This window comes from Ambystoma mexicanum, chromosome 10, assembly GCF_040938575.1.
Source record: "Ambystoma mexicanum isolate Mex_15411 chromosome 10, UKY_AmexF1_1, whole genome shotgun sequence".
NCBI lineage: Eukaryota > Metazoa > Chordata > Amphibia > Caudata > Ambystomatidae > Ambystoma > Ambystoma mexicanum.
Genome location: NC_090932.1, coordinates 73,175,607 through 73,201,095, shown reverse-complemented (window position 1 = coordinate 73,201,095; position 25,489 = coordinate 73,175,607). Strand labels below are relative to the sequence as shown.

The following is a 25,489-nucleotide window of genomic DNA, read 5'->3' as shown; positions in this document are numbered from 1 at the left end:
CCTTACTCCTGCTGCAGTGCCAACCACTTTGGTGTTGTTCCAGACGGTTCTGCAGCTCTTTCCTTCTTCTACACCCGCTCCTGCTCCATCTCTTGCTGCCTCTCTCCACCCGTGGTCCATTTTCAGATTTAAATGTCCTGCTCATGTACCTTGCCTTCAAACAACTAGACAACATTTCCCTTCAGTTGCACCTGTGATCCTCATTGACTTGTGTTCCTTCGTCCTTGTCCCAGTACCACATGCATTATGGATCTTGAAGTTCATCATGGTTTTGAGCTGCTTTTTATGTCTATTTATTTCTATCTGATTGTTGAACTGGATGTTATCAGAGTTAGGAGGTGTTATTTCAGTGATGTTTGACGTAACGTCAGGGCTAAGACTTCCACCCAAGACACAATCATGGCCATTAGAAGTGTCACATCTGATTCAGGAACTCACAAGGTGTACAACTTATTCTGTTTAGAAAACTTTCCACAGAAGGTTCCTTGGGTTTGATCACGAGAGGGACTCATGCAATGACAGCATGCCATCAGGTATTTGGGAATTACAGAACACTCATCCTCACAAGAAGATGAATACCACGTCTCTCCCAAAGAAGTCATCACTTCTCCCTGACAGCCATCTCCTCCCATGTGATCATACCTCATCATACTGCCCCCAGGGTTAAGCTCGAGCAGCGTCTGCCATCCCCTAGACACATGGGAGGAGATCTTAGGATGGGGTTCAGTGATGACTCTGCAGGATTCCTAATAATAATATGATCTAACAGCCCCATCACTTTGGTATGGTGAGCCATTCTGATAACAAATGCAGCGTCGTCATGGGACGGTGCAGCTGCTAAACTCACAGAATCGTAGAAAAAGAATTTGTTCAGGGAGTTAGCACACAGGCCTGGAAACGTCACCTATTTTGACTCTTTATCTACTAATTCAGGGCAGGAAATCAGCTCCTGGCGCATTGGCTGCAGTGAATAGGGGTGGGTGGGCTCATGAACATAAGGGTCTACTGTTTGATTAATCTATTACACACAGTACAGCAATGCTTGTTTTTAGGTCAAATGGTTTGGGTTTTATGATTACTCTGCACTGGACTTGCTAAACTCAAAACCACTGTAGGTTGACAGTCCGTAGGCACTCCCTTACACACCTTCTCCCTGTTTTAAATTGTGCGGGTGAAGAAGGAGGAGAATGACACACAGGTGACAGTGGTAGCTATAAACATTTATTTTTTAAGAAAATAAACAGAAACCCTAACTTTCCCCAACTCTAAGAGGGGTTTCCCTACTTCAACTAAAAAGATTGATGGCTCTGTCGGAAGTCCATGTAAATACATCGTCCACCATGCTTTGACAAAAAAAGCTATTTTTGTCCCTTTCCCTTAATACTAAACTAAAGATAAAGCCGGTCTTCTTGGTCCAGAAGAATGTCTCTTCTTCTGGACTGAAAGTAGACTTTCGTTCCCAAGTATTGGCTTCTTCCTGGGGGAATGTCTCACTTCCCCAGGTCAACACGCAAACGTTCAAAACAGTTCTCCTTGGCAGAGGCTCTGCATATTGTCTAACAGTTCAACACAACCAGGGGGAATGACTCCCTTCCCCTGGTCTTGGTTACCAAGAGAATGACTCCCTCCTCTTTGATCTTGGCTTTGGAGTTCGAACAACTTTGGTTATTAGGAGAATGCCTCCTTCCCATAGTATCTTGGCAGTTCCACACAACCAAGGGGAAAGATTTAATTCCCCTGGTCTTTTCTCACAGTTCACAACACCAGGGGGAATGTCTCCATTCCCCTGGTCTTGGTTACCAGGAGAATGACTCCCTTCTCCTGGTATCTTTACCCTTGTTAGGACAGTTCAGGATCACCAGTGGGAATGACTCCCTGCACCTGACCATGGGTTCTCCCTTTGTTCGCTTGAGTCCACTTGGTTCACTCTCTTGCCAAGTATGACCCGGAGGGAGATGCCTCACTTCCTCGTTTGGGTCTCAGACCCTTGTTTCTCTCGCTCTTCGGTTCAGATTCCTTGGCTTACTCTCTCACCAAGTACTGATACGAGGAAGATGCCTCACTCCTCGAAGTGGGTTCCCGACTTACTCTCTGATGGTCAGTGGTTTTTGTTAGGCCTTTGGGCTCAGTAAATTCTCCCCTGATCCAGGACCACTTTGCCACCTGCCCCGGATACCTGCCGTTGGGATCGGGTAGCTTCTGCCATTCTTTGTGGGATTGGGCGTACTTGCAGCTGCACCAGAGTTCCTTCTCCCTTGGCTTGGTGGCTGATCAGGCCTGCAGTCTGCTTCTCACAGCCTTGCCACCACATGGTGCTTCAGGACTGGCAAAGAGGTTGCTTCCCACTCAGCCTCCTCGGGACTTTCATGGCTGCTTGCCTCTGTCCGCCCCTCTGACTGGTTCTTCTCTGGACATGATTTTAAACTCCCAGGTTCATCGTCGGCTGGATACACCAAGGTGCAATGTCCATACCTGCAGTATTGGCTGTCCTGTCAGTCCTTATTCCTCCTATTGGCCACCTTGTTCCAGTACCTGGGTCAGGCAAACCCTCTGGGCTCTCAATGATCTTCGTCCCAGTGCTTTCGGTTAGGTTAACCTCACAGATGTTACAGAAGCAAATGGGCCTACACTCTCTCTGTGCTAGAAGTGGGGTCTAAGGACTGTAGGGGTGTAAAGGGCATGGGTGGAGGGTGGGCACTGTAAAGGTGCATCCAAGAACACACAATTTGTCAGAATAATACTCAATGATGGAGGACTCAGGTGCACGTCAAAACCCAGCTTTTTTCAAACAATGAAACCTAGCTTGGACAGCATCCAAGCATTTTGTTCTCATAGCGTTCAACATTTTAAATGATTGCAAGCAGATTATATACCAAAAATAAGTTAGCAATCATGTCACATTACAGTATGTGATGAATACTGCAGAGTCATCACTGATTTCTCTGTGTGGCCAGGGCACGGCAGCCGCTACCTGATCCTGACCCTAGGTGCGGCTATATGAACGAGGATCACAGTGGAGGGTATAACTACCGGGTGGGGGTAGCGACCCCATCAGATGAGACGCAGTATTTCCCCCTTTTCCCTGAGGAAGACTCTATACTACCCAAGGGGAGTGGGAAGTCACTGAGCAGAGCAGCAGCAAACCGGTAAGGCTCTCAATGAAAGTGGGAACTCCAGGGCGCTCTGAGTGGCTTCTGAACTCATATAAATGAACTTTAGGAATACTGAATACTGAACTTGATGAAAGGGGCTGCTGAGCCTGTATAAGTGAACCTTGCAAATATTGAATATCGAACTTCATGAAAGGAGCTACTAAGCACGTAAAAGTAGAACCTGCATCTAATGATTACTGAATTGTTTGAAAGACATTTTTTTGAACTCACACCAGGGAAAGGTAAACCTTGAATATAGAATGACAGGACAAAATGTTCAAGAGGGAACCCTAGTGAATGCTGCAATGTTGGAAATATTAAGTGACAAGAAAGTTGCTACTTGAACAAGACTGCAAAGTGTTAACTATTAAAAAGCATCAGCTTTGGGAAACTTATGGTTGTGTGACCTGTGATGGGTGGGCTGTGCAGTCTGACAACACCGCCTAGAGCAAAAACCACTAAAGGTTGGAAAGCAGCAAAGAAGTGAATCATTGGTGAAGTTAATCAAAGGAAGAGTTAAGTAGATCCTATGACCTTTTGTGAACTGGTAAGCAGAAGAAACAAAAACTGAAACGTAATCCCAAGATCAGAGGGTTGTGTGAATTATGTTACCTTTGGGACTTGGGGAAGGCAGACCCGAGACCAGCAAGTAATGTGAATTGTGACATTTGTGAATCTGGGGAAGGTAACCTCAGAACTTGATCAGTCCTTACTGCCTCAAGACTACATTGGAACTGCATTGGGTCTTGAGACTGAGAACTTTAGAGGAACTTAAATTGTCAATCATTGAACATTTACTTTGGAACATTGCAATCATTTACTTTCAAACACTTATATTTGGTTGAGAATATTACCCCATTAATTTTGTTGTAGTTGTGATAAAAAACATAGTTTTTTTTTACACAGACAGACATTTGTTTTTGATTTATAGACACAGACTTTCCTTAGATTTCTTTAGACAGGGAAATCCCAACATTGCGCAGGGTTAGTTAGGGGTTACACCACCCTGATTATCAATACAGCTTTATTTAAATATACCTCTTGTCTGTGCCATCTCTCTTGATGCCATGCTTGCCTCACACTAGTCAGTTACTCTTCTAGAAAGTATTGTGGCTTACTGATCTTATGCACCTGCACATCAATGGTTGTTTGTGGTCTTATTAAAATTAGTTAACTTCGGAGTCTACTACTTCTCGTTCTGGGAACTGTTATCTTGTGCCTGCATTCCGTTCATCTATTACACCCTACCTTGTTCCTGACCTTGGCTCTGGCTGTGAGCTTCTGTCTGGACTCTGCATGAGCTTCTAGAATACATGTGTTTTGTAAACTCAGCTCAGCATCTTGGGTTCTCAGGCCTTGCTAATTCGGAGACCTGCTGCGGCCTCCGCGTTAGGAAAATGGCTCCACTTCTGTCTTCCCTATTGGTGACCTATAATCATGTTTATTTTTCTTTTATGTCTGCCATAGGATGCCCCCGCCCGTGTATTCATCATCTTATCTACCTATAATCCAACTGTCCTATCTGTGTAGTGAGTCCCTCTCTGGGTACACAGGAACCTCCTGTCCTTTTATACTGTGTTGCACTATTTATACTGCACACTAGTCTTGCATTCTACAAACTGCTTTTAGCCCTTACTTGTGTCGCACAACCTAACTAATCCTTTATGGAAGTGTTCATGGATATTCACTTTAGTTAAGCACATTTTTCATGGAGCTCAGTTTAAGTCATATAGTTCAGCACCCCTAGTTTCATGGGGTGGTAAGGCTCTCTCAGTTTTTAACGTTTCTCACCTTTGCGGTAATGGATCGGGCCAGGGCAGAAGTTGGTAATGACGTATTCATCTGAGTCATCACATATACCGCATGCTCCTAAGATGGTCTCCCTTGTCCCCATAGGGGAGGTTTCTTCCCATGAGATCCTCCCGCTGAGTACCACCCCAGGGGGCTTACCGGGTAGTGGCCTCACCTCCCTGTCATCATGGGAAGGCTCTCCCCCTTGCGGAGAAGTGACGACATCTCAGGATTCGTCACAAATTACATACCATTCCAGTCACACAACACACTCTACTATCTCATTCTTATATCACACTCTTTTCTGGTCACTGCCTTCCTCAGACTAGGGGCCTGCGCTCCCTGGGAGGGACTGAATACTCCTTAACTCGAAAAAGGTTTACGTACTTTGAGACCACAACACTGGTGAACGATCAAAGTATAAAATAATAATAATATTAAAAGGATCTCCAACCAAGCACATGTTTCTTGGCTGCGGTCCAAAAAACCAATTCCAATAGTTGACGTAGACGTCAAGAGAGTGAACGCAGCCTCTTCTGGTAGTCGCTGGAGGCAGCGGAGCACAAGTTACCTGGTGGAAGATGAGCGCCTGGGTGATGAAGCCCCAGCTAGTGCTGGGGGCCACGTAGTGCAGCACCAGCAGCAGGACCAACATGAAGGCGATAGTGGCCGATGCGTAGATGGGGTTGATGAGGAACATCATGATGAGGCAGCCCACCACGCCCAGGAGGCAGGTGTACCAGGTGAAGTAGCGGAAGGTCGGCCTGCGGGAGGGAAGAGAGAGACGTGTCAGAGGTGTCTGGTCTGGAGGCAGGCCAAGGATCTCATTGGTTTCTAATGCATGTGAGTGCAACAATTGTGAAAGGGTACCCCGTGATGCAAGCTAGGGCATTTCCAAGGGCTATCCACTGGTTTACCAGAATTTAGGAGGAGCTGAAGTGGTGGATAAGGAAGCGGTCCCACTCTGCACCCTATAAACTGATCACGTACAGGGAACTTGCTACATTTTCTCATTCGTCGAGAATCGCAATAACAATATACCGTTTAAAATACCCACATGGTACGTTTTAAGGATATTGGGCCTCATTACGAGTCCGGCGATAACCGCGGCGGTAAAACCGCCTGGTTACCGCTGGACTCGTATTACCATTCCGCCTCCGTGATTCCCGGAATTACCAAGGCATTACAGCCCCGGTGTCCCGGGAGTCACGGAGGCGGAATGGTGTTAATCCCCATTCCCATGGGGAAGTGGAAACACCGGCACCATCTTGTGATGGTGCTGGTGTTTCCACGTCCGTCTGCAGGCGGGCGGTGTTAAACCCGCCAGGTCAGATCTGGTGGGAAGATCACCTCCCACCTGCAGGACTCGGGATCGGGCGGTTCAGAATTAACAGTGGCGGCGGGTTTACCGCCACTGTTAATTCCGGACCGCCCGACCCGTAATGAGGCCCATTGAGATCACAGAGGAGTTATATGACGACATTGAAGGAGGTCAAAGACAAAGGGGGTCATTACAACCCAGGCGCTAATTGCGCCAACTTTACCACCATGGTGTAAACTACGTTTACACCATGGTGGATGGCGGATTTACTGCCCCATTCCAAGGTGAGTGGGGCGGTAAATCCCCATTTCCCATTTTCCCTTCCCCATTCCCATTTTTTTCCCCATAGGGCATAATGGGAGTGGGGAAGGCGCTAATTACGCCACCGTAAATTACGGTGGCGTAATTAGCATCATGGCAGGTTAGCGCCATGGATTTTAACGGCTGCTAAAAGCAGCCGTTAAAATCAGAATAGGCGTTAAGGGTTAACGACGGCGTTAACCCTTAACGCCTGGGTCGTAATGAGGCCCAAAGTTTCTTTATAAGGTCATGGAACTCAAAGGTGTCTTGCAATACCTTTTTAATTTACCCCAGGAAGAATTTTATTCAGGGTTCAAAGTGTAAAAATAAAAACGTAGCAAAACTATGTTCCCCTTTGCCACATACCAGTCTGAGCCCATACCCACCCTCGCTGCCACCAACACAAACGCCATTGCTGAGTCCTGACATCTTTTCCACCCCAACACTGTGTTTTACAACTGTACTATCAACACTGAATGAAAGAGTGACAAAAACGACCACCTTTACTTACAGTCATTGTGCTCCACAGCATGCAGCCTAAACACCCTCCCCTTTTCAATCCCCCACCATTTGCACCTATTAATGGACATGTCCAGCTCTACAGCCACCGCTAACCTCCCACCCATTCCCTACACACACAGCCATACCTGCAGTAATTCCACGTTAATCGTGCGTAATTGGAGAAGACACAGGGCCTCATTACACGGTAGGCGGTAAGGGTTTACAGGTACCGGTATTTTACCGGTACCGGTAAACCCTTAACGCCTTACTACGAGGTCCCTTTGCGGGTTGGGGAATTTAACGCCTGCTTTTTGCAGGCGTTAAAAACCAACCCGCAAAGGGACCAGGGAGCTAATTACGGTACCGCAATTTGCGGTACCGTGATTAGCGCCTTCCCCATTCCCATAGAGCCCTATGGGGCAAAAATGGGAATGGGGAAGGGCAATGGCGGAAGGGGGAATTACCGGCCCACCAACCTTGGAATAGGGCGGTAATTCCCCTTTCCACCAAGGCGGTGCTGGTATTTTACCGGCATGGACCAAGGTGATAGTAGCACCTTGGTCCACCGCCATCCATGTAATGAGGCCCACAGACTGATCACTGCCGTGCAGGGCTGCACGGCAGCAGCTCGGTGCCCCAAGCAGGCAATTCAAATATAGGGAAGCAAGCCAGTACCTGTCCGATAACTCCACAGGATGTGAAGCTAGATTGTTCCAGCAAAGGTGCTCCGGGTTACACTGTACTCTTTAGTTCCCACTCACTTCGACCTCCTTAACATGTTTTATTTTGCATCACCCTATCCATATTTGAGCCCATGCTTGCTCCGATACAAGATCCCTTTCATTTGCTGATATGCAAAATGCCTTTCTACACTGTTGGAAAAACACACAGCTATGGAGCTTTAAAAACATGCAAACAATAATATTTTAAGCAGATTAATATAAGACCCTTTGAAAGTCGACATTGTATGTTAGAATCCGTGGTCACATGCAGATGAAATTCCTGGTTATGTGCACTAACTAAACTATACATGTCTGAGTATCAAGTAATAACAAAGAGAAGGCTTAGAAGGAAGGGATCTGAAAAGCCAGTCACAACTTTAAGTGTATTACTGGCAAATGGAATTATAATTACACAGCTTCCTTTCACACTGTGCTCTGGCTGCAGGCGACGTGACGTCACAAACCACATTCAATCAGTCATTACCGTTGTTTAGGGATATTTTGCAATACTGTTCAGTACTGATATCAGCATTTGACTTTAATAAAATGAGCTACTCATTTCACGCAGCTGTTGCAGGTGTCCATGCACTACAATAATACCATTTGAAATGGTCTCTCCTGCTGTATTTAAGCGCTATATATAGTCGTATTGCCCACACATGCAAACCGTTTTCTCCTTTACAAGGCCCAGAAGCCAAAAGTAAACCGGCCAAGCCAAGCAGGGTTATTAACAAACGCTGAGGCCCCTACACATACGTTGGAACCCAAAGGTGTGGGCAATACATCTAGCACCCGGGCATAGATAGAGCCCAGGTGATAAATCTGCTCAGATTTCTCTTTGAACACAAAAAACAGCCGCAAATTAGAAATAAAAAAAATCCTAAAATGGCCGCCATGGAAATGTGTACTCGGATATGTACGTCTTCCATAGCAGCTTTCCCGGCCTCCGCACCAGCAGTGAGGCAGGGGCTGGGGCAAAGCGGGAGAAACCAGACAGAATAGCGGCAGGGGAGGATTGAGGAGCGAGGCAAAGAGAGGCCAGAATGTGGGACAATAGTTAAGGCCTCCTGCCTGCATTCCAAGTCATCTGATTGTCTCTGGGACGTCTCACAGGTGATCATAGGTGGTAATGTGAGCTAACAAGTTTAGTAGGATGAGGGGCTGAGTCTGCCTTTCGTAAATTGAACCTGTGCCTGCGAGGGTGAACACAGATGTCTGGCCTGAGTATTTAACTCACTTGTCTATGTTAAAGGCTTAATAATTTATTTTAATGTTTTATTTATTTGTTTAAATCGCGCCAGAGCCATACCTGCCTACATTTGAAAATCAAGATTCCTGAGATTTATGCCCCGCCCACAGCCACACAAGACTCCGCTCATTTGCACACGGCTCCGCCCACACGCCCCGCCCACCTGCCAAAAAGGTAAACTCGGTTGTTGTAACCTTCAGTTTGCTTACTATAGCATTGAAAATAATTCATTCAATGCTATAGTAAGCAAAATGAAGGCAGCGCCGCCGCAATAATAGCGCTTTCAATCCATGTCATTGGATTGAAAGCACTATTATTTTGCTTACTATAGCATTCAATGAATAATTTTCAGTGCTATGGTAAGCAAAATGAACGTGGCACCACCACCGTAATAACAGTGCTTTCAATCCAATTATATGGATTGAAAGCACTATAATTACGTCGCTCAGGCCTCGCATTGTGGGAGCAGAGGCCTCATATAGTGGTGATGCGCAGTGTTGCCAACTCCTCAGTAAGAAAAGTAGCTATTGGCTGTCCAAAAAGTAGCTAGAAGTAGCCAAATGACGTCATCGCCTAATTTACATATTTGGGCAGGTGCATGATGGGTGATTGATAATCAGAGCGGCAAACATCTGTGAATTTCACTTTAAAAAATCACCCTTCTACGAACGCACCAGTATGTCTGAAAACATGAGGAATGTACTAGGTGTGACTCCAGGTGGCTTAAGGTTGCCTGTCCTGGTGCATAGAGCCGCAGCTAATTCATTACTTTTCCGGATCGAGCCGTATACTGAATTATGTATTGATATTTTATCATAGTACTTCTGGAATAAAAAGGTTGACATGTATTTATGTTTTGCTATTTTCTTTTTTGCAACACAGTTGTTCAAACATGTTTAAGCGCAGCCTTGTGGGTTTATTCTGACAAAATGCACCAATGGAGCTTTCTAAAATGCACAACTGACCGCACACGATGGAAAGATGTTCAAATCTGTTAAATATTCTTAATGCAAGTGAATATTGAATTCACTTTCTAAATTCACTTGGGAAAAACCGCAGAGCCGAAGGGCAACGTTTGCCAGTGCCCCGCATCAGCAGCCTTAACAGTGCAGCACTGCACGAAATGGAGGCTGAGCCTGACAGGCTGCGGGATGGCGTCACGCTCTACTGTTGCATACACTGGTGACCCGACAGCTGTCAAGTCAAGAGTTACGTCTGCATTAGGTCAGTTGCTAGTGAGAAATCTAGCTACTTTTTTTCATTGGTTTGGAAACCAATAGAAAAAAGTGTAATTCCCAAACCAATGGAAGAAAGTAGCTAGATTTCTCGCTAGCTGCTTTTTTAGCAGAAAGTCGCTAGGAGGGGCGCACTTTCTCGCTAAATTTAGCGAGAAAGTCGCCAAGTTGGCAACACTGATGCGGGCAGTGGGCACGAACATGTCGCGCCGTTTCCGGGGCCCGCCAACTTCTCCACCTGATTGGCTACCGGCGGCAGCCAATCAGGTGGAGAATATGACGGGACCGGAAAGAATCTCAAAATTCCTGAGATTCGGAGATCCGGAGAAATGCTTAAAATTTCGGAGTCTCCGGAAAAATTCCGGAGGTTAGGCAGGTGTGGCCGGAGCCCGCAGGCCCTAGGGCACGTACATAAAGACGCGGACAACAAAAAGTGACAGGAGAGCAGTTTGTCAGTTTTATTGATACAAGCATGTTTGTTAAAACACCGTTTCCAATCAAAGATTTCCCTTTTTAAATGAATTTATTAAAAAAGTGCTATTGTTGCCAAATGTAATGCCACTTCACGAAATAACAAGGTATGGCTAAAAGGTTACATGGGTAATTCATGCAATTCAAAACTAAATAGGTCTAAAGCAGAGCGCAGCACCAAACGCTTCACTCACTGCAACTTTTGGGGAATCAATAAACTCGAGGGGTGTGCACTCTAACTGGAGGGCCCAGCAAAAGCAGTTAGACGCCCTCCGCAATGCATTTAACCTTTACTTAGTCTGAACTAACATATGAGAAAGACCAGTTTAACACAGTTGGATGAACATAGTCAAATATAAACATTTTGGGCAAAACTAAGAGCCCGATTCATGGAAATATTTGTGTGGAAAATAGGGTACTTTCGTGCCAAACTGCGTGCGAAATTCTGTTCATCGATTCATGGAATCGAATTCGCAGGAGGACTTGTGTGGCTTTCACTTCGGCTCAGCACGTCTCTGTGAGCGACTGAATGCCTTGCGCGCGACTCCATGCAGAGTGTGGGTGGGGCCTGTGCAGAGGACAGAGTAGGGAGCGGAACTCGGAAAATGAGGAAGAACAAGGGAAAAAGTGGGTATTACAAGGGACGGGTGGCAGGCAGTCGATAGCATGCCTAGAAATGTGCATGGCAAAGCGTATTTATGGATGTGACCATGCAACCTCTGACTTGCGAAATGCCCACGCAAATCCTTCGATCTCTCCCCATCCGAAGACATGTGTAAGTACATTTGCGCATAGGATTCGCAGCACGGAGGTCAGATCGCATGTCGGATTTAGGGGTGCGTGCACACAGACGGACATCCGATTGGACTTAGGCGTGCGGGTATACTGCGTAGTGCGGTGCTGGGCCGGTTTTCGGGGGAACGCATGTAGATATTTCGAGTTATACTTGAGTTACGAAGTGTCATACGCATGTTGTCATGTTGTCAGGGTGCGGGCAACAGTTACGGGGAACCTGCACAGGGTCACCGCAATGCAGACCTGCTTGCATTGGACCCCACGCACAGTTTGCAGGGTGCATGTATTTGCACCAGGTGAGCATGCAAATGTACCTGTTCTGACTGTTAATGCTTTGCGTCGGGGCATGGCAGGGACGTTCCGGGTGTGACTTACAAATACGGTTAATTTGTGCAGTGCATTCCATAAATACGCGGTGTGCGCATTTTTTATTCTGCGCATAGACACTTTTCCATGAACCCAGCCCTAAATATATTAATTTTTACTACTGAATGACATAGGAGCCTCAAGACTTGTTTCAGCACAGCAGAACAACAGAAAGGCCTCGTCGGAACCAATCACCAGTAGTGCCTGAAACTCAGAAAACAGGGGCAGGCATTTGCCAAGAGGGTTAAAATACAAAGCAAAAGCGAGAACGTGTACTTATCACCCATTAGCGCCAGTTGCCCTATCAGGAAGTGGATTAAATAGACACTTTATTGGGAATAGATTCCATAAAAAATAAATGCCCCAAGTGTGCCCACTCCAATACCCCTTCTGCCCATTCTCACCTGTATCGTCCTTTTCACTGATAGGTTTTGAGGCTACTTGTACCCCGCATATCATACACCGATGTATAAATCCTCCCCCTCTCCTCTCTCTGTTTCTCTCTCTCACCCACTTCCTCTCTCTGTGTCTCTGTGGGCGAGAGTCCCCTTATCAGGTGAGCATTTGGTAGAGTCACCCCAGTCGTGGTTGACAGCACCACAACCAGAGAAAAAGCGCAGCTATCTGGAAGGGGTGTTCTGTTTTAATGGTTGAATGTAGATGGGGATCCCCCTGGTATTTTGAGACACACATTGTCATTGCATGCGTCCTGCAGGAATGTCATCGCCTTAAGGGTGCATTGTTTATATGGGGAAGGTCAGAGTGTTGCAGATAGCCACGTTCAGAGGTGCTTAGGGTGTGACAGACCTTGTAAGGGACCAGTAGACCAGGCTCCAGGGTCTACTGCTGTATTTGCTATTTGTTTTTGTTTTTTTTTTTACTTTTTGTTAATGGTTTAGTGTTTGTGGACACTGTACACAAAATGTGCACTTCAGCAGCACCATCAGCCAATCAGTGGCCAACATGCAAAAGTAAACCTTGCCCACGTGCTCACAGTGGGAGCAGATTATTGGTTTTAATATGAGCATGCCCCTTTCCAAGGACTTTCTGAGAGAGAAAAGGGATACTCTTCGAGTTCCCTACAGTATAAATAAAGGTGGTACAATCAAGGGTAATAAAAAGGAATCACCAGGTGTAACACCATCATTTATGCTCAGGTGACTATGAACATGCTTGCAGGTGCATTGTGGGGACAGAAAGGGATGAGCATTTACACCATTCATTTCTGCTGTGCCTGCCAAAAAGGAAAGTTTTTTAAAAGATGTTAAATCTGGCGTAAAACCTCCCTGACTTCCTGTGGAATGCAACTGTTTTTGCACCTGCTAAAAGCAGGCAGATTCCATTGGGATTCTTTGTAAGTGCTGCCTGCCATGACTATGGCAGCGTTTTCACGCTTAAAGCAAAACAAAGTGCTCCTGTTTTAATACTTATTTTATGCAGTTCACTTTGCAAAACGTTAGCACTCCCCTCCGTGATCTTAACAGTTAACAAAAATCTGACTGAAAATGGGGTGCATTCTATGGAGATAAAAAGCTGTTTAAAAAGAGAAATCATTTAATTGTACTAATGTTCCAAACTGGCTCTTCACAATATCTACTACTAGTGTACACACTGTGGCCTAGGGGCGAGTTGCACGTAAGAAGAAATAAATAATAAATAGTGTGCATGGCTGCTTTGCAGAAAATCAAAGGACATTTTGGGAGCATAAACCTGAACACAGGACTTCATAGTTAACAACTAGTTAGTCAGTAAGAATATATAGCCCACTGGGCTTGATGTACATTGCATTTTTCACAACACTCATATTAAGGAGATTGTAACCATGAATCTAGGGTGATCAGATAAAAAAAAAAACAGGACAGTCCTTAGACATAGAAGTAGGACTACCGTAAATAAAAATAAAACTGTAGTCCTACTTCTGTGTCGCTGGAATTTTGTGGGCAGGCGGGATGTGCTCACAGGCACACTCCTCTCATTGGAGGAGAGCGCCGGGGAGGGGAATGGGGAGGAAATGGGGGAGTGAAAAGGTTTTCACGCCCCCATTCACGTAGGAAGAGTTGCACCGGGACCAAATCGGGTACAGGCAAAAACCTGGACTGTAGCCACCCACCTTGCAAACCCCAGACAGGGTTTTTAAAATTAAAAAAATCCCAGATCCCCGAGACGGAGGGCGATTTCCCCAGACTGTCCTGTGAAAACCGGGGCGCCTGGTCCCCCTACATCAACCATATATACTTATTCAGACGGCCCAAGGATTCAGATAGGAGGACAACATGGCGGCAGCATCTACATTGTCACTCCATTCTTGTTTCAAGAGACTAGGTTGCCCCTCTCGTATTAGGAGAGCCTCAGTGGGTTCGTAAGCCTCACAGACTTGTACAAGAGGAGGGGTCGCGTCAGGTGCCTGCTGCACACACGTCCTTTGAGAAAGATATAGAGGGGATCTTAATGCACTGTAAAGCCCGTACACAGTCCTTCTGGCGGGGCTAATATTCCACAATAGAAATAAGTTGACAGAGCCAATAAATAGACTTTAAATGCACCAATTTCTCAGTGGGCTGGGCATGAACATGTGCAGCTCTAAAGTCAATGAACTGGGCTATTCTGCACTGCATGGGAGTATTGTACAGGGATTAAAATAAAACTCGTGTTTACAAAGCTCACTCTAGAAGATGTGAAATGACATGCAGTGGAAAATTCACAATAATATGTGAATCGAGTGATTGCTTGCATATAGAACACCTTTCCATCAGTGGCAGATTTAAGGCAAAGGGCCCCGTGGGCAGCACCTGACAGAGGGCCCTAGGTGGGCGGGTCATGGAGGCGGAGCTTAGGGTGGGCGGAGTTAATTGAGGTAACAAGTGCACAATGGCAAACTTTAGGGACAAAAGCTATTTTTTATGAAGTTGTCTTTATTACAGTTGCCTAGGGGTCTGACTAACTGGAAACAGATGGGCCTCCTAAGCAGGCTTTGCTATCAATGGTAATATTGGCGGATGAAGCCTAAAGCTAATGTTGGAAATGAACATGCTTCAAGGCTAATGGCGAAAGAGAATTACTTAAAGCTTTTAAAGAGCGCCCAATTTCCTAGAAAAATGGCTCTAAGAAGTCTAGCTGGATCCAATGTTTGTAATTACAACTCTGGACATTTTTCACAAAAATACAGAACCTTGTGGAAATATGTCTTTAATAAGTACACATTTCGCAGTACAATAAATTCAGTATTGTGCAACCAAAAAAAAACAGTTCCTTGATAGACATTCTTGTGCAATAAGGGAAGTTAAAACACAATTGCCAGCTAAGCTTCATAAAATGATGCCCTACGCATACATAAAAAAATAAAGTGCAATGCTAGAAGTAAATAAATTGCCAGCGCCAACCAAAGGTCCCCAAATTTTATAGGAATACACTGCCTCTTCGTGCCTTTGCCTTTGCAAATGCTTCTATCAGTTTTGATAAATCTAAATTATACACAGTAGCTTGTTCAATTGCCAGAAGCGCCAAGTCACTTAGACGCTTCTGTGTCATGGTAGAGCGCATGTAGTTTTTCACACGCCTTAAAGTACTCATGCTCCTCTCTGCACTTGCAATGCCTATTGGCAGGGTTAAAAATATCCTGCACAGCATGGACATCTCTGGTAAGACATCTTCCAGAGAAGAGGAGATTATAAACTGCAGATAATTTAGCACTGTACTCGTGGGGCATGCACTCCCAGTTTTGACATGTTTCTGAACTTCAAAATAGTAGGTCTGGAATAAGACCAGGTTGCCCAGTAGCTCCGGGCTGAAGACTGAATATTTCTTTAGGAGGAGTTCAACTGGTTTTCCTAGCTCAACACTGCTCAGGCCTGATAACCTTTGGGGCTGTAGGAAGCCAAACAGTTCACTCACTTCTTGGAAGCCATTGCATCGCTCTCTCATTTCACCAAGCATGTTATCCAATACTTCAAAGTATCCTAGTTTATGTTTTTCCAAAGGTGAAAGTGCCACATCCCTTAAAGTTTCTCCATCACGCCTTGGTACACGCCTTTCACGTTGGACAGGGAAATCATTCTGTTCAAGCCCCATTGCTTCCCATTCTTCTCTGGCACATTTAATCAAATCAAAGTAGGCATCATCTGACCTTAAATTCTGAAGCTTCTGTATTGTCACTTTAAAAATTTCAGCAACCAAAAATAGGTCAATTGACTTAGACTGTAAGATGCGTGCCACAGCATCCATAACAGTGAGGACTTTCTGCCACCACAACAAGTTCAGATAAAATACCCAATCCATTGATAAGAGGAGTGTTCTTGCCTTCATTACATCCTCTCCATTACTTCGTTGGGCATGGGCTTCATCCTCAAGGCACTCAATTATGTTCAAAAAGTTCTCTTTCATAGCATCAACTGCCTTCAAACGAGCAAACCAACGTGTTTCACACAGGGCTTTTAAGCGCAATGGAACATGGCGAGGTTTTTTATATTCTTGCCTTGATGAACTAGGTGCGACATCATATAGTTCTTTTTCATTTTCTACTGCACTGGAGGATTCCTCTTGTGGAATTCCGCTGCAGTCTTCTAGATCATCAAAGTTACAAATGTCATCTAGTTGGGAATTTTCCTTTGTAACTATTGAGTCACTTTCCTGGGCAAGCGAAGTAAGGTGTTCATGGTTTTCTGATTTTTTCAATAAAAGTGCCCAGCGACGATTGGAAAATGCAAAGTAAGTGTACACTGATTGTATGACGGCAAAGAAACATTTGGTGGTTGGGCTGGCCCTGTTCTCTGCTGCATGTACCAGAACCAAGTTAATTTGATGAGCAGGGCAGTGTATATAAGGGGCATAGAGATGGTCTCCCAAATAATCTTTAATTTTTGCCTGCAATCCACCCCGTGCGCCCGACATCACACTTGCTCCATCATATCCCTGCCCACATAGATAATTACGATTCAGCCCATAGTCCCCAAAAAGAACATTCACAATGCGGGAACACAATGCAGCTGCATCTGCTTGCTGTATGTCAATGAAAGAAAGAAAGCTCTCATTGATGGTCACATTGTTTTTTTCTCTATCAATATGAACATATCGTACCAATATTGCCATTTGATCTACATGGGATATATCAGTCGTTGAATCGGCAATCAGTGTAAAGAATTTCGCCTCTTTGCACAAATCTAGGATTGACTTCCTAGTCTCCAAAGCAATCATGCTAATGAGCTCATCAGTTATGGTTTTGCTGACATACTTTATACGGCTTTGTGAGTTGAGGTGAGCATTAAAAGTAGGATTGTACCTGGCAATCAACTTAACAACCGTCAAAAAAAGTCCACAGTTGAGACCATCTAGGTTTTCCCGATGACCCCGAAAAGGCATTCCTAAAGTAGACAAACTTCGAACTATGTCTAAAAGAATAGTTAGCACTTCATGCCACTTCTTAGCTTCTTCGGAAATTTGTTTGTCAAGAAATGTTTCAATGCTTTGGTCATTGTTGTAAGCTAAAAAAGCTAAAGTAGCTCTCATGTGCGATTTGCTTTTTGCGTGTAGCATCAGTGATTGTCCAAGACGCCGCCAATCATTGAAGCCTTGAACCCACTTTACATGTTTGGCTTCATGGTCACCCAAAAGCCAGCAATAATGGCAATATGCATAGTGATCTTTGTATGAGTAAGCCAGCCATTTCACTCTTACACTTTCATTTAATGCATTCTTTATGAAATAGGATGAAGAGGAGAAGTGACGCAAACTGGCATTTCTTGGATATTGGCCATCTGCAAAGTCTTTTTCTAGTGGTTGGCATGCACCATGAGAAACCAGAGCACACAGTTCAGCTTTCGTAACATGTTTGTAAAGCGCTTTATCTGTTACAAAAACAGATCTTAATTTATCACCCGGTGATTCCACCTCAGTGATACATTCATTCTCTGTATTATCTGCAGCACTTCCTATTTTCAAATCGGTTACAGAATTATTCTGGAGTACTTTTTGTGGGCTCATGTTTGTGATCACATCAACATGGTCAACATTTTGGTTTAGGTTAGTTGCTATAGTAGCCGTAGCTACCGGTGCACATTCATAGAGCTGTTGAGTGCACGCATACAATGGAAATGCCACAGCAGGTTCACCAATTTGCAGAGCAACTGAGGCCCCAATAGACTTTTGCCCCCCTCTTTCTGTACTCAAGCTCTTCTGACAATCTGTACTGGAAAAACATAATCTCCTCTGTTTTGGATCGCTTGCTGCAGAATTCAAAAGTAGTCGATCCTTATCTTTCCTTTTCCAAGCACCAGACTTGTGCCTGTAGGTGGTGGCCACGTCATTTCGATCCATTCTAGTACTATATCCTGACTGTTTCAGTAGCTGATGACCAATGCGCATGTGTACGTGGCAGGGCAAGTCTTAAAAAAGAAAGAAGAAAAATTGGTCCTTATTAACATGGGCAATGGGAAGACATCACACGAGGTGACATCACACGAGGTGACATCACAGGAGGTGACATCACAGGATAATTCCTACAGCATGCAGGTTTGTTTTATTGAGGGGCCCGCTGTCCGGCAACTTTTGTTATAAAATAAAATCATCTACTCTCGACACACTAAACTCTAGTTAATGATCATTATTGGTTATTTTGTCAACCATTATATATAGACATATTCACATACAATAATCGCCCAACCAAAGTTGCCACTGATTTATCAACCTCAGAAGGATGAAAGGCTGAAGTCTCAAGTAACAGTGCTTTGAGGATATTGGGTCAGTTACGCTCCACAAACGGGGGCCTTGGAGAGGCAGGGGGGCATGGAGACACAAACGGGGGCCTTGGGGAGGCAGGGGGGCATGGAGACACAAACGGGGGCCTTGGGGAGGCAGGGGGGCATGGAGACACAAACGGGGGCCTTGGAGAGGCAGGGGGGCATGGAGACACAAACGGGGGCCTTGGGGAGGCAGGGGGGCATGGAGACACAAACGGGGGCCTTGGGGAGAGGCAGGGGGGCATGGAGACACAAACGGGGGCCTTGGAGAGGCAGGGGGGCATGGAGACACAAACGGGGGCCTTGGAGAGGCAGGGGGGCATGGAGACACAAACGGGGGCCTTGGAGAGGCAGGGGGGCATGGAGACACAAACGGGGGCCTTGGGGAGGCAGGGGGGCATGGAGACACAAACGGGGGCCTTGGGGAGAGGCAGGGGGGCATGGAGACACAAACGGGGGCCTTGGAGAGGCAGGGGGGCATGGAGACACAAACGGGGGCCTTGGAGAGGCAGGGGGGCATGGAGACACAAACGGGGGCCTTGGAGAGGCAGGGGGGCATGGAGACACAAACGGGGGCCTTGGGGAGGCAGGGGGGCATGGAGACACAAACGGGGGCCTTGGGGAGGCAGGGGGGCATGAAGACACAAACGGGGACCTTGGGGAGGGAGGGGGGCATGGAGACACAAACGGGGGCCTTGGGGAGGGAGGGGGCATGGAGACACAAACGGGGGCCTTGGGGAGGCAGGGGGGCATGGAGACACAAACGGGGGCCTTGGGGAGGCAGGGGGGCATGGAGACACAAACGGGGGCCTTGGAGAGGCAGGGGGGCATGGAGACACAAACGGGGGCCTTGGGGAGGCAGGGGGGCATGGAGACACAAACGGGGACCTTGGGGAGGGAGGGGGGCATGGAGACACAAACGGGGGCCTTGGGGAGGGAGGGGGCATGGAGACACAAACGGGGGCCTTGGGGAGGCAGGGGGGCATGGAGACACAAACGGGGGCCTTGGAGAGGCAGGGGGGCATGGAGACACAAACGGGGGCCTTGGGGAGGCAGGGGGGCATGGAGACACAAACGGGGGCCTTGGGGAGGCAGGGGTGCATGGAGACACAAACGGGGGCCTTGGGGAGGCAGGGGGGCATGGAGACACAAACGGGGGCCTTGGGGAGGCAGGGGGGCATGGAGACACAAACGGGGGCCTTGGGGAGGCAGGGGGGCATGGAGACACAAACGGGGGCCTTGGGGAGGCAGGGGGGCATGGAGACACAAACGGGGGCCTTGGGGAGGGAGGGGGGCATGGAGACACAAACGGGGGCCTTGGGGAGGGAGGGGGCATGGAGACACAAACGGGGGCCTTGGGGAGGGAGGGGGGCATGGAGACACAAACGGGGGCCCTGGGGAGGGAGGGGGGCATGGAGACACTCACGGGGGGCTGGGGCAGGAGGGGAGCATGGTCCATGGAGACAGTCACGGGAGCATGGAGACACAAATCCCCACAATAGCTAAACTTACCCGTTGTTTCAGTAGGCAGGAGACAGCAAACAGCAAACACCACTCGACAGCCTCGACTCGAGCAGCACCTTCTCTTCTCAGCTGGGCCCGGGCAATGGAGATTACTTCTTTTTCCTTGTGGGATCACACCGCCGGCACATAACACTGCGTCACTGTGACGTAGACACGTCTCCTGGGCCAGTCCTGGCCCAGGATTGGAATGAACCCGGAGTGTAAATGAAAGGGCCCTGTTGTGTGGAAGGGGCGGGGCCCTGTTGTGTGGAAGGGGCGGGCAAGGGGCGGGCCCTGTTGTGTGGAAGGGGCGGGCCCTGTTGTGTGGAAGGGCCGGGGGGGCCCGGGGCGGGGGGGGGCCCGGTCGCCTTTTGTTTGCCTAGCGACCGTTAGATCCGCCTCTGCTTTTCATAGTTCAGAAAGGATCTGAAAATAAGAACAAATGTGTTTCAGAAAGACACTAGATCCTAGGTCCTGTGTTAAGAAAACGCAGTGGATTACCTGAAGTGCAGAGGGCGGGAGTTCCAGAGCCTTGATCCCTCCGCTGAAAGTCTTGTGTCTCATGAGGCAATTAAGTATAAGCACTGAGCTGGGGGAGCATTACTGCTTCTGGTAATGCCCGGGGCCTATAGTTACAGGCCCTGAGGCATAACCTGAAGTGGTAATGCCCCCACCCCCCCAAGGAGAGGCTTATTGCTATTAGTACCCCGGCCCGTAAAACCAGGGTTCCAATAGTTTATTTTTAAAGTTGCCCAACGCCTTAGGCATCTAGCAACTGAAAAAAGAAAAAAAGATGACCTCCATTGAACGGGGTGAAGCGACTATACGTTTTTTTTTGTCCCTTTCCATGGCGGCTACTCAAAAGAAAAAAAAAGGAAAACAAAGAAGATGGCCGCTGTGGAACAGCGATAAGGGACTACACATAGTCCCTTCTTCCTTTCCATGGTGGCCATTTAAATGTGAAAAAAGATGTCCGCGAGTGAACAGAGAGAAGGGATTGTCCCTTTCCATGGCTGCCACTGAAATCTGAATATTTAAAAAAAGATGGCCGCCAGGGAACGGGGAGAAGGGACTACATGTAGTTGCTTCTTTTTTTTCCATGGTGGCTAGGACATGGCTGCGACCATCCTGACAAAGGCTTTGTTGGGCTGGTAAAGACCCAGCTTGGGCCAATGAGCTTGCCTGTTACAAGCTTGTTGTTCCTCTCCGGGTACTAATCTTTTATAACATACATAATTCTGGAGAGCAGTCTCTAAGCACGGGACCGGGATTTAAATCTGTGCTGCTATGCATTGTCTTGCTTCCAAGACAAGCGCGTTGCCCCTGAGCAATCCTCCCAGACATAGATAAGGTAAGTCCCCAGCTATTAGGGATTTAATGGTCCTTCTTTGGCCAACCCTTAAATCTCTGCTCGGTCTGCAAAGATTCATTTCGTGTACCAGGTTGCTCAGACTTCTCCCTGAATGCATGACCTGATGATCTAGGACTTCAAAAGATAATTTAGTGCGAGACAAAGTTTGAGCCAGCAGAGAGCAGAATTCCAACAGTAACTGCAGGACTGATTAAGCAATGACAAGTGTCATGCATTTCTTTCTTGTAAAATCGCTTTCTGTAACACTTTACAGACAATACCTGATAAGGAACTGTTTTTGGTAGTATGTTTATGTTGTACACGGCTGGAGTTCAAGACTGCGTGTTATTACTTATTTTAAAGCACAAAACATTTTTAGATGCATCAGAGTAAACTGCTTAAACTATATTTCTGCAACACATCAAGTCAAAGTAAAGAACACGCATCTTCCATTAAGGCTGGAGATCCTTTGCCAACATATTAGAACTATTAGATCTGTAGGAAATATGTATAGATGGAACCTCTCCAAATGAATTCAATGATATAATATTATAAGTCACTTATAACGCACCTGTTCACATGTGTTTCTAGGCATGACAAGACAAGGGGGCAAGACAGAGGGAGGACAAAACAAATGATCTTACTAAAGTGCAGGGGGAGGGAGAGGGAGAGAGAAGGGGGAAGTGCTTGGGAGAGGGAGGGGGGAAGTGCCATCAGGGCAGCATTGTTCTGAGTACGTGCAGCGTGGCTCTGGGTAAGTGCAAGGAGGCAGGGGACTGCAGGGTTCCAGTTACAGCCCCCTAAGTGAGCGATAGGCCTGGCGGCAGTGCAGGGGATACTGGTCGTGGAGAAGCCTGGTACCCAGTGAGACTCTGAGGGTAGCCAGGCAACCACTGTGTGCAGCAGATCGGTAGATCAGCAGAGGAGGGAGAGAGAGAAAGCAGAGGAGAAAAGGAAGGCCTTGAGCTGCTTCTGGAACTTCAGGTGGTTTGAAGTTACAGAAGCAGAGGGGCAGGCACACTGTTCCAGAAGGAGGCACCGGCAGAGGAGAGGGATCTACCCCCCACCCTCTGCCTGGAGAAGCGTCTGACGATGAGAGAGTTAGAGGGGGCTGAGCGAAGGGCTCGAGAAGGAAGGTGTTTTGGAAGAGAGAGTTGAATGCAGTGCGGATCCCCGGCCCCGAAAGCCTTGTGGACGAGGCAGATGGTCTTAAACTTTACCTTGCAGCCATCGGGAGCCGGTGGATCTATTTCAGTGCTGGAGAGGTACGATCCCTGGGCTTGAGGCCAAGGAAAAGTCTTGCAGTCCTGTTCTGGATTAGTTGCAGACGGCGGAGAGTAGAGGACGGCAGATTGAGAAAGAGGATGTTGCAGCAGTCCAGCCTACAAGGAACCAGGGCTCTGAAGACAGTGAGCTTCTGGGGAAGTGAGAACAGTAAGAATACCTCTGAGGAGGTGCAGCGGGTAGTGGGCCTTCTTGGCAAGGTCTGTGATGTGATGTGAGGAGAGAAGAAGAGAGTGGAGTCAAAGATGACACCAAGATTTTTTTGCCTCACAAGAAGGCGAAGGAAGAGGGCCCAAGGAGGGCGGCCAGAGTGAGAGGAAAAACGGAAGCAGGGGTCCCAATGAGAAGGATCTCAGTCTTACTGGCATTAAGGCAGAGATTGTTGGAGGTGCACCACTCCTTAATCGCGGATAGACAGCCTGGAATGAGCGAGAGAGGAGAGGAGGCTGAGGGGAGCCTGAAAGAGAGCTGAGTGTCATCCACATAACACTGGAAGTTAGAGGAGAAGGTACCGATAAGGTGGGCCAAAGGGGCCAAGTAGACATTGAAGAACCAGGCTGAGAGGTTAGAGCCCTGGAGAACACAACATGTGGAGAGAGGTGTGGTGGAGAGAAAGGATCAAAGTTGGACCTGGGAGGGTTGGTCCAGCAGGAAGGAGGTCAACCATGCCAGGGCCTGATCCGTTATGTCCAGGTTCTCACAGAGTCGATTGATCAGGATGGTGTGATTGATCATGTCAAAAGCAGAGGAAAGGTCAAGGAGGATTAGGACAGAGGAAGGCTAGAATTGAGATTAGTGAGCAGATCTTCACAGGTGTTCAGAAGAGCTGTTTCCGTGCCTCTGGCTGCTCGGAAGCCAAACTGATGTTCATGGAGAGAAACAACAGACTCATTGTGGAGAGTAACCTGGAGATGGACAGCCTTTCCAGGAGTTTGCCCAGGAATGGAGTGATAGAGATCGGGTGTTAAGTTTGCTGGACATTTAGGATCGGCAGAAGGCTTATTCAGCAGACGGAGCACCAGGGAGTGCTTGAGGGGAGAGTGGATAGTTCCAGTGGCAAAAGAGGGATTGCAGAAATTGGCCAAGGCTGGAGCGAGGTTGCTGATGTGGTCCTTGATGGTTCTGGAGTAGCAGGGGAGCACTTGTCTGGACGAAGGTTTCATAGATCGGTCTTGTCCGGAAACATCATCAGGTGTGGTTGGAGAGAAAGAGGAGAAAGGAAGAGGAGAGGAAGAGGCGGCCAGAGGGGGTATGAGAGAGATAGAGGAAGAGGAGAGAGTGGCAGGATATCCGAGTTTTAGTGGTGAAGTGAGAAGCCAGACCAGTGCAGAGGGGCTTGGAGAGAAGTGGAGAGGTGGACACTGCAGAAGGATTGGCCAGCTCCTTGCAGATTTTAAAGAGTTTGGCTCTGTTGTTAGAGGCCGCAGAGACACAGGATTTAATGTGGGCTCTCTTCTTGGACAGGACAGAGAGTCTGTATTGCCTTTGGAGCAGGTGGCAGGCCAGTTTGTTAGAGGATGCGCCCGATGCCCTCCACTTCCTCTCAGCCACGCTGCACTTGTGTTTCAGGGTGGCGAGGTCGGAGTCACAGCAAGAGTTGCACTTCAATGATGTTGTGAGATCTATAAATTGAGATGCAGTCTCCCAGATCCAAAAAAGAAGAACAGAAGAAGGAATACAATGAAGAAATATGCCAAATGGTACCTTCTAAATGGGCCTAAACAAGTGTGTACCAATCCCAAGTGAAGAATAATTAAACACACGCCGATGTTACACGGCATAAAGTTCCAAAAGGCTGAAATGCCAGTTTGGTGTTAATCTTTCAGGGGAGTGATGTGGCAGATCACCATTGATTAACTGGCAGGCAATTCAAGCGTGTATGGCCCTGAAATCCTGTATAGCCCACAAATTATAATAATTTTAATTATAATTTTATGTTTGTATTAAATGATCCAATGTGGGGATGCCAAGCCAGTTGCCTGCAGGTAGGTTTCTCAGCACGCCACTCCCTCCCATCATGGAGTGCCACATTGAGCTCTGCCACCAGCATTGCTTCCCTCCTCACTGCGATTGCAACTGACATTAGCGGGTTGGGCACTCCAAAACCCATGCCCTCCCCGCTCTTCACCTTAAACCCAGGTTGCTCCTGGCATTTGTGACCCAGGACCATGGCTGAGCCCACAGCTGCCACACTCAACCCTTGCCAGGATACATTTGGCATAATCGGCCCAGCCTTGACTCTGCCCCCCCTGGTCCGCCACCCCATTTCTTTGGTAACCTACATCCAGCGGACTCGGGTTGACCACACCCCTCAGCATGTTGCTATGTGCTCACTGGCAACTCTGCCAGTCCCCTGCAGCCACTCCAGGCAGATAAGCCTTACTCCCCATTATTATAAAGAAAAAAATTATAATTTTTGGACCATAACATAATAGCTAAAAGTACAGCCTGAGAGCTAGGTCTATAAAGCTATTATATTTGTGTTCAAAAGGCATTTCTTTTTTTTAAAAGGTGGGTGAAATCGCCCTGCGTGATTGAGGAGAACTGGCGGGTTTGCCAGTGAGTACATAGTGTGTGTATCTAGCCTGCACTGATTCCAAAGGCCACTCAGAGGCCTCATGTAACTATGTAACTAAGCTCATCACATGTAACAGCGCCTCGATGCCCATGGGCTGTTTGCACGCTATATATATTTAAATAAGTAAATCATTTTTTGG

The 25,489-nt window shown here is 47.2% G+C and overlaps 1 protein-coding gene across 1 annotated transcript in view; it reads right to left on the bottom strand.

The window, feature by feature from the left end:
- LOC138491168 (solute carrier family 12 member 9-like) overlaps positions 1 to 25,489 on the bottom strand; it is a 1,232,896-nt gene that overhangs the window by 65,771 nt on the left and 1,141,636 nt on the right. Inside the window, exon 10 of the mRNA XM_069617543.1 lies at positions 5,515 to 5,707. Within this exon, the coding sequence (XP_069473644.1) occupies positions 5,515 to 5,707 (193 nt within the window). The remainder of the gene's footprint in view (positions 1 to 5,514; positions 5,708 to 25,489) is intronic.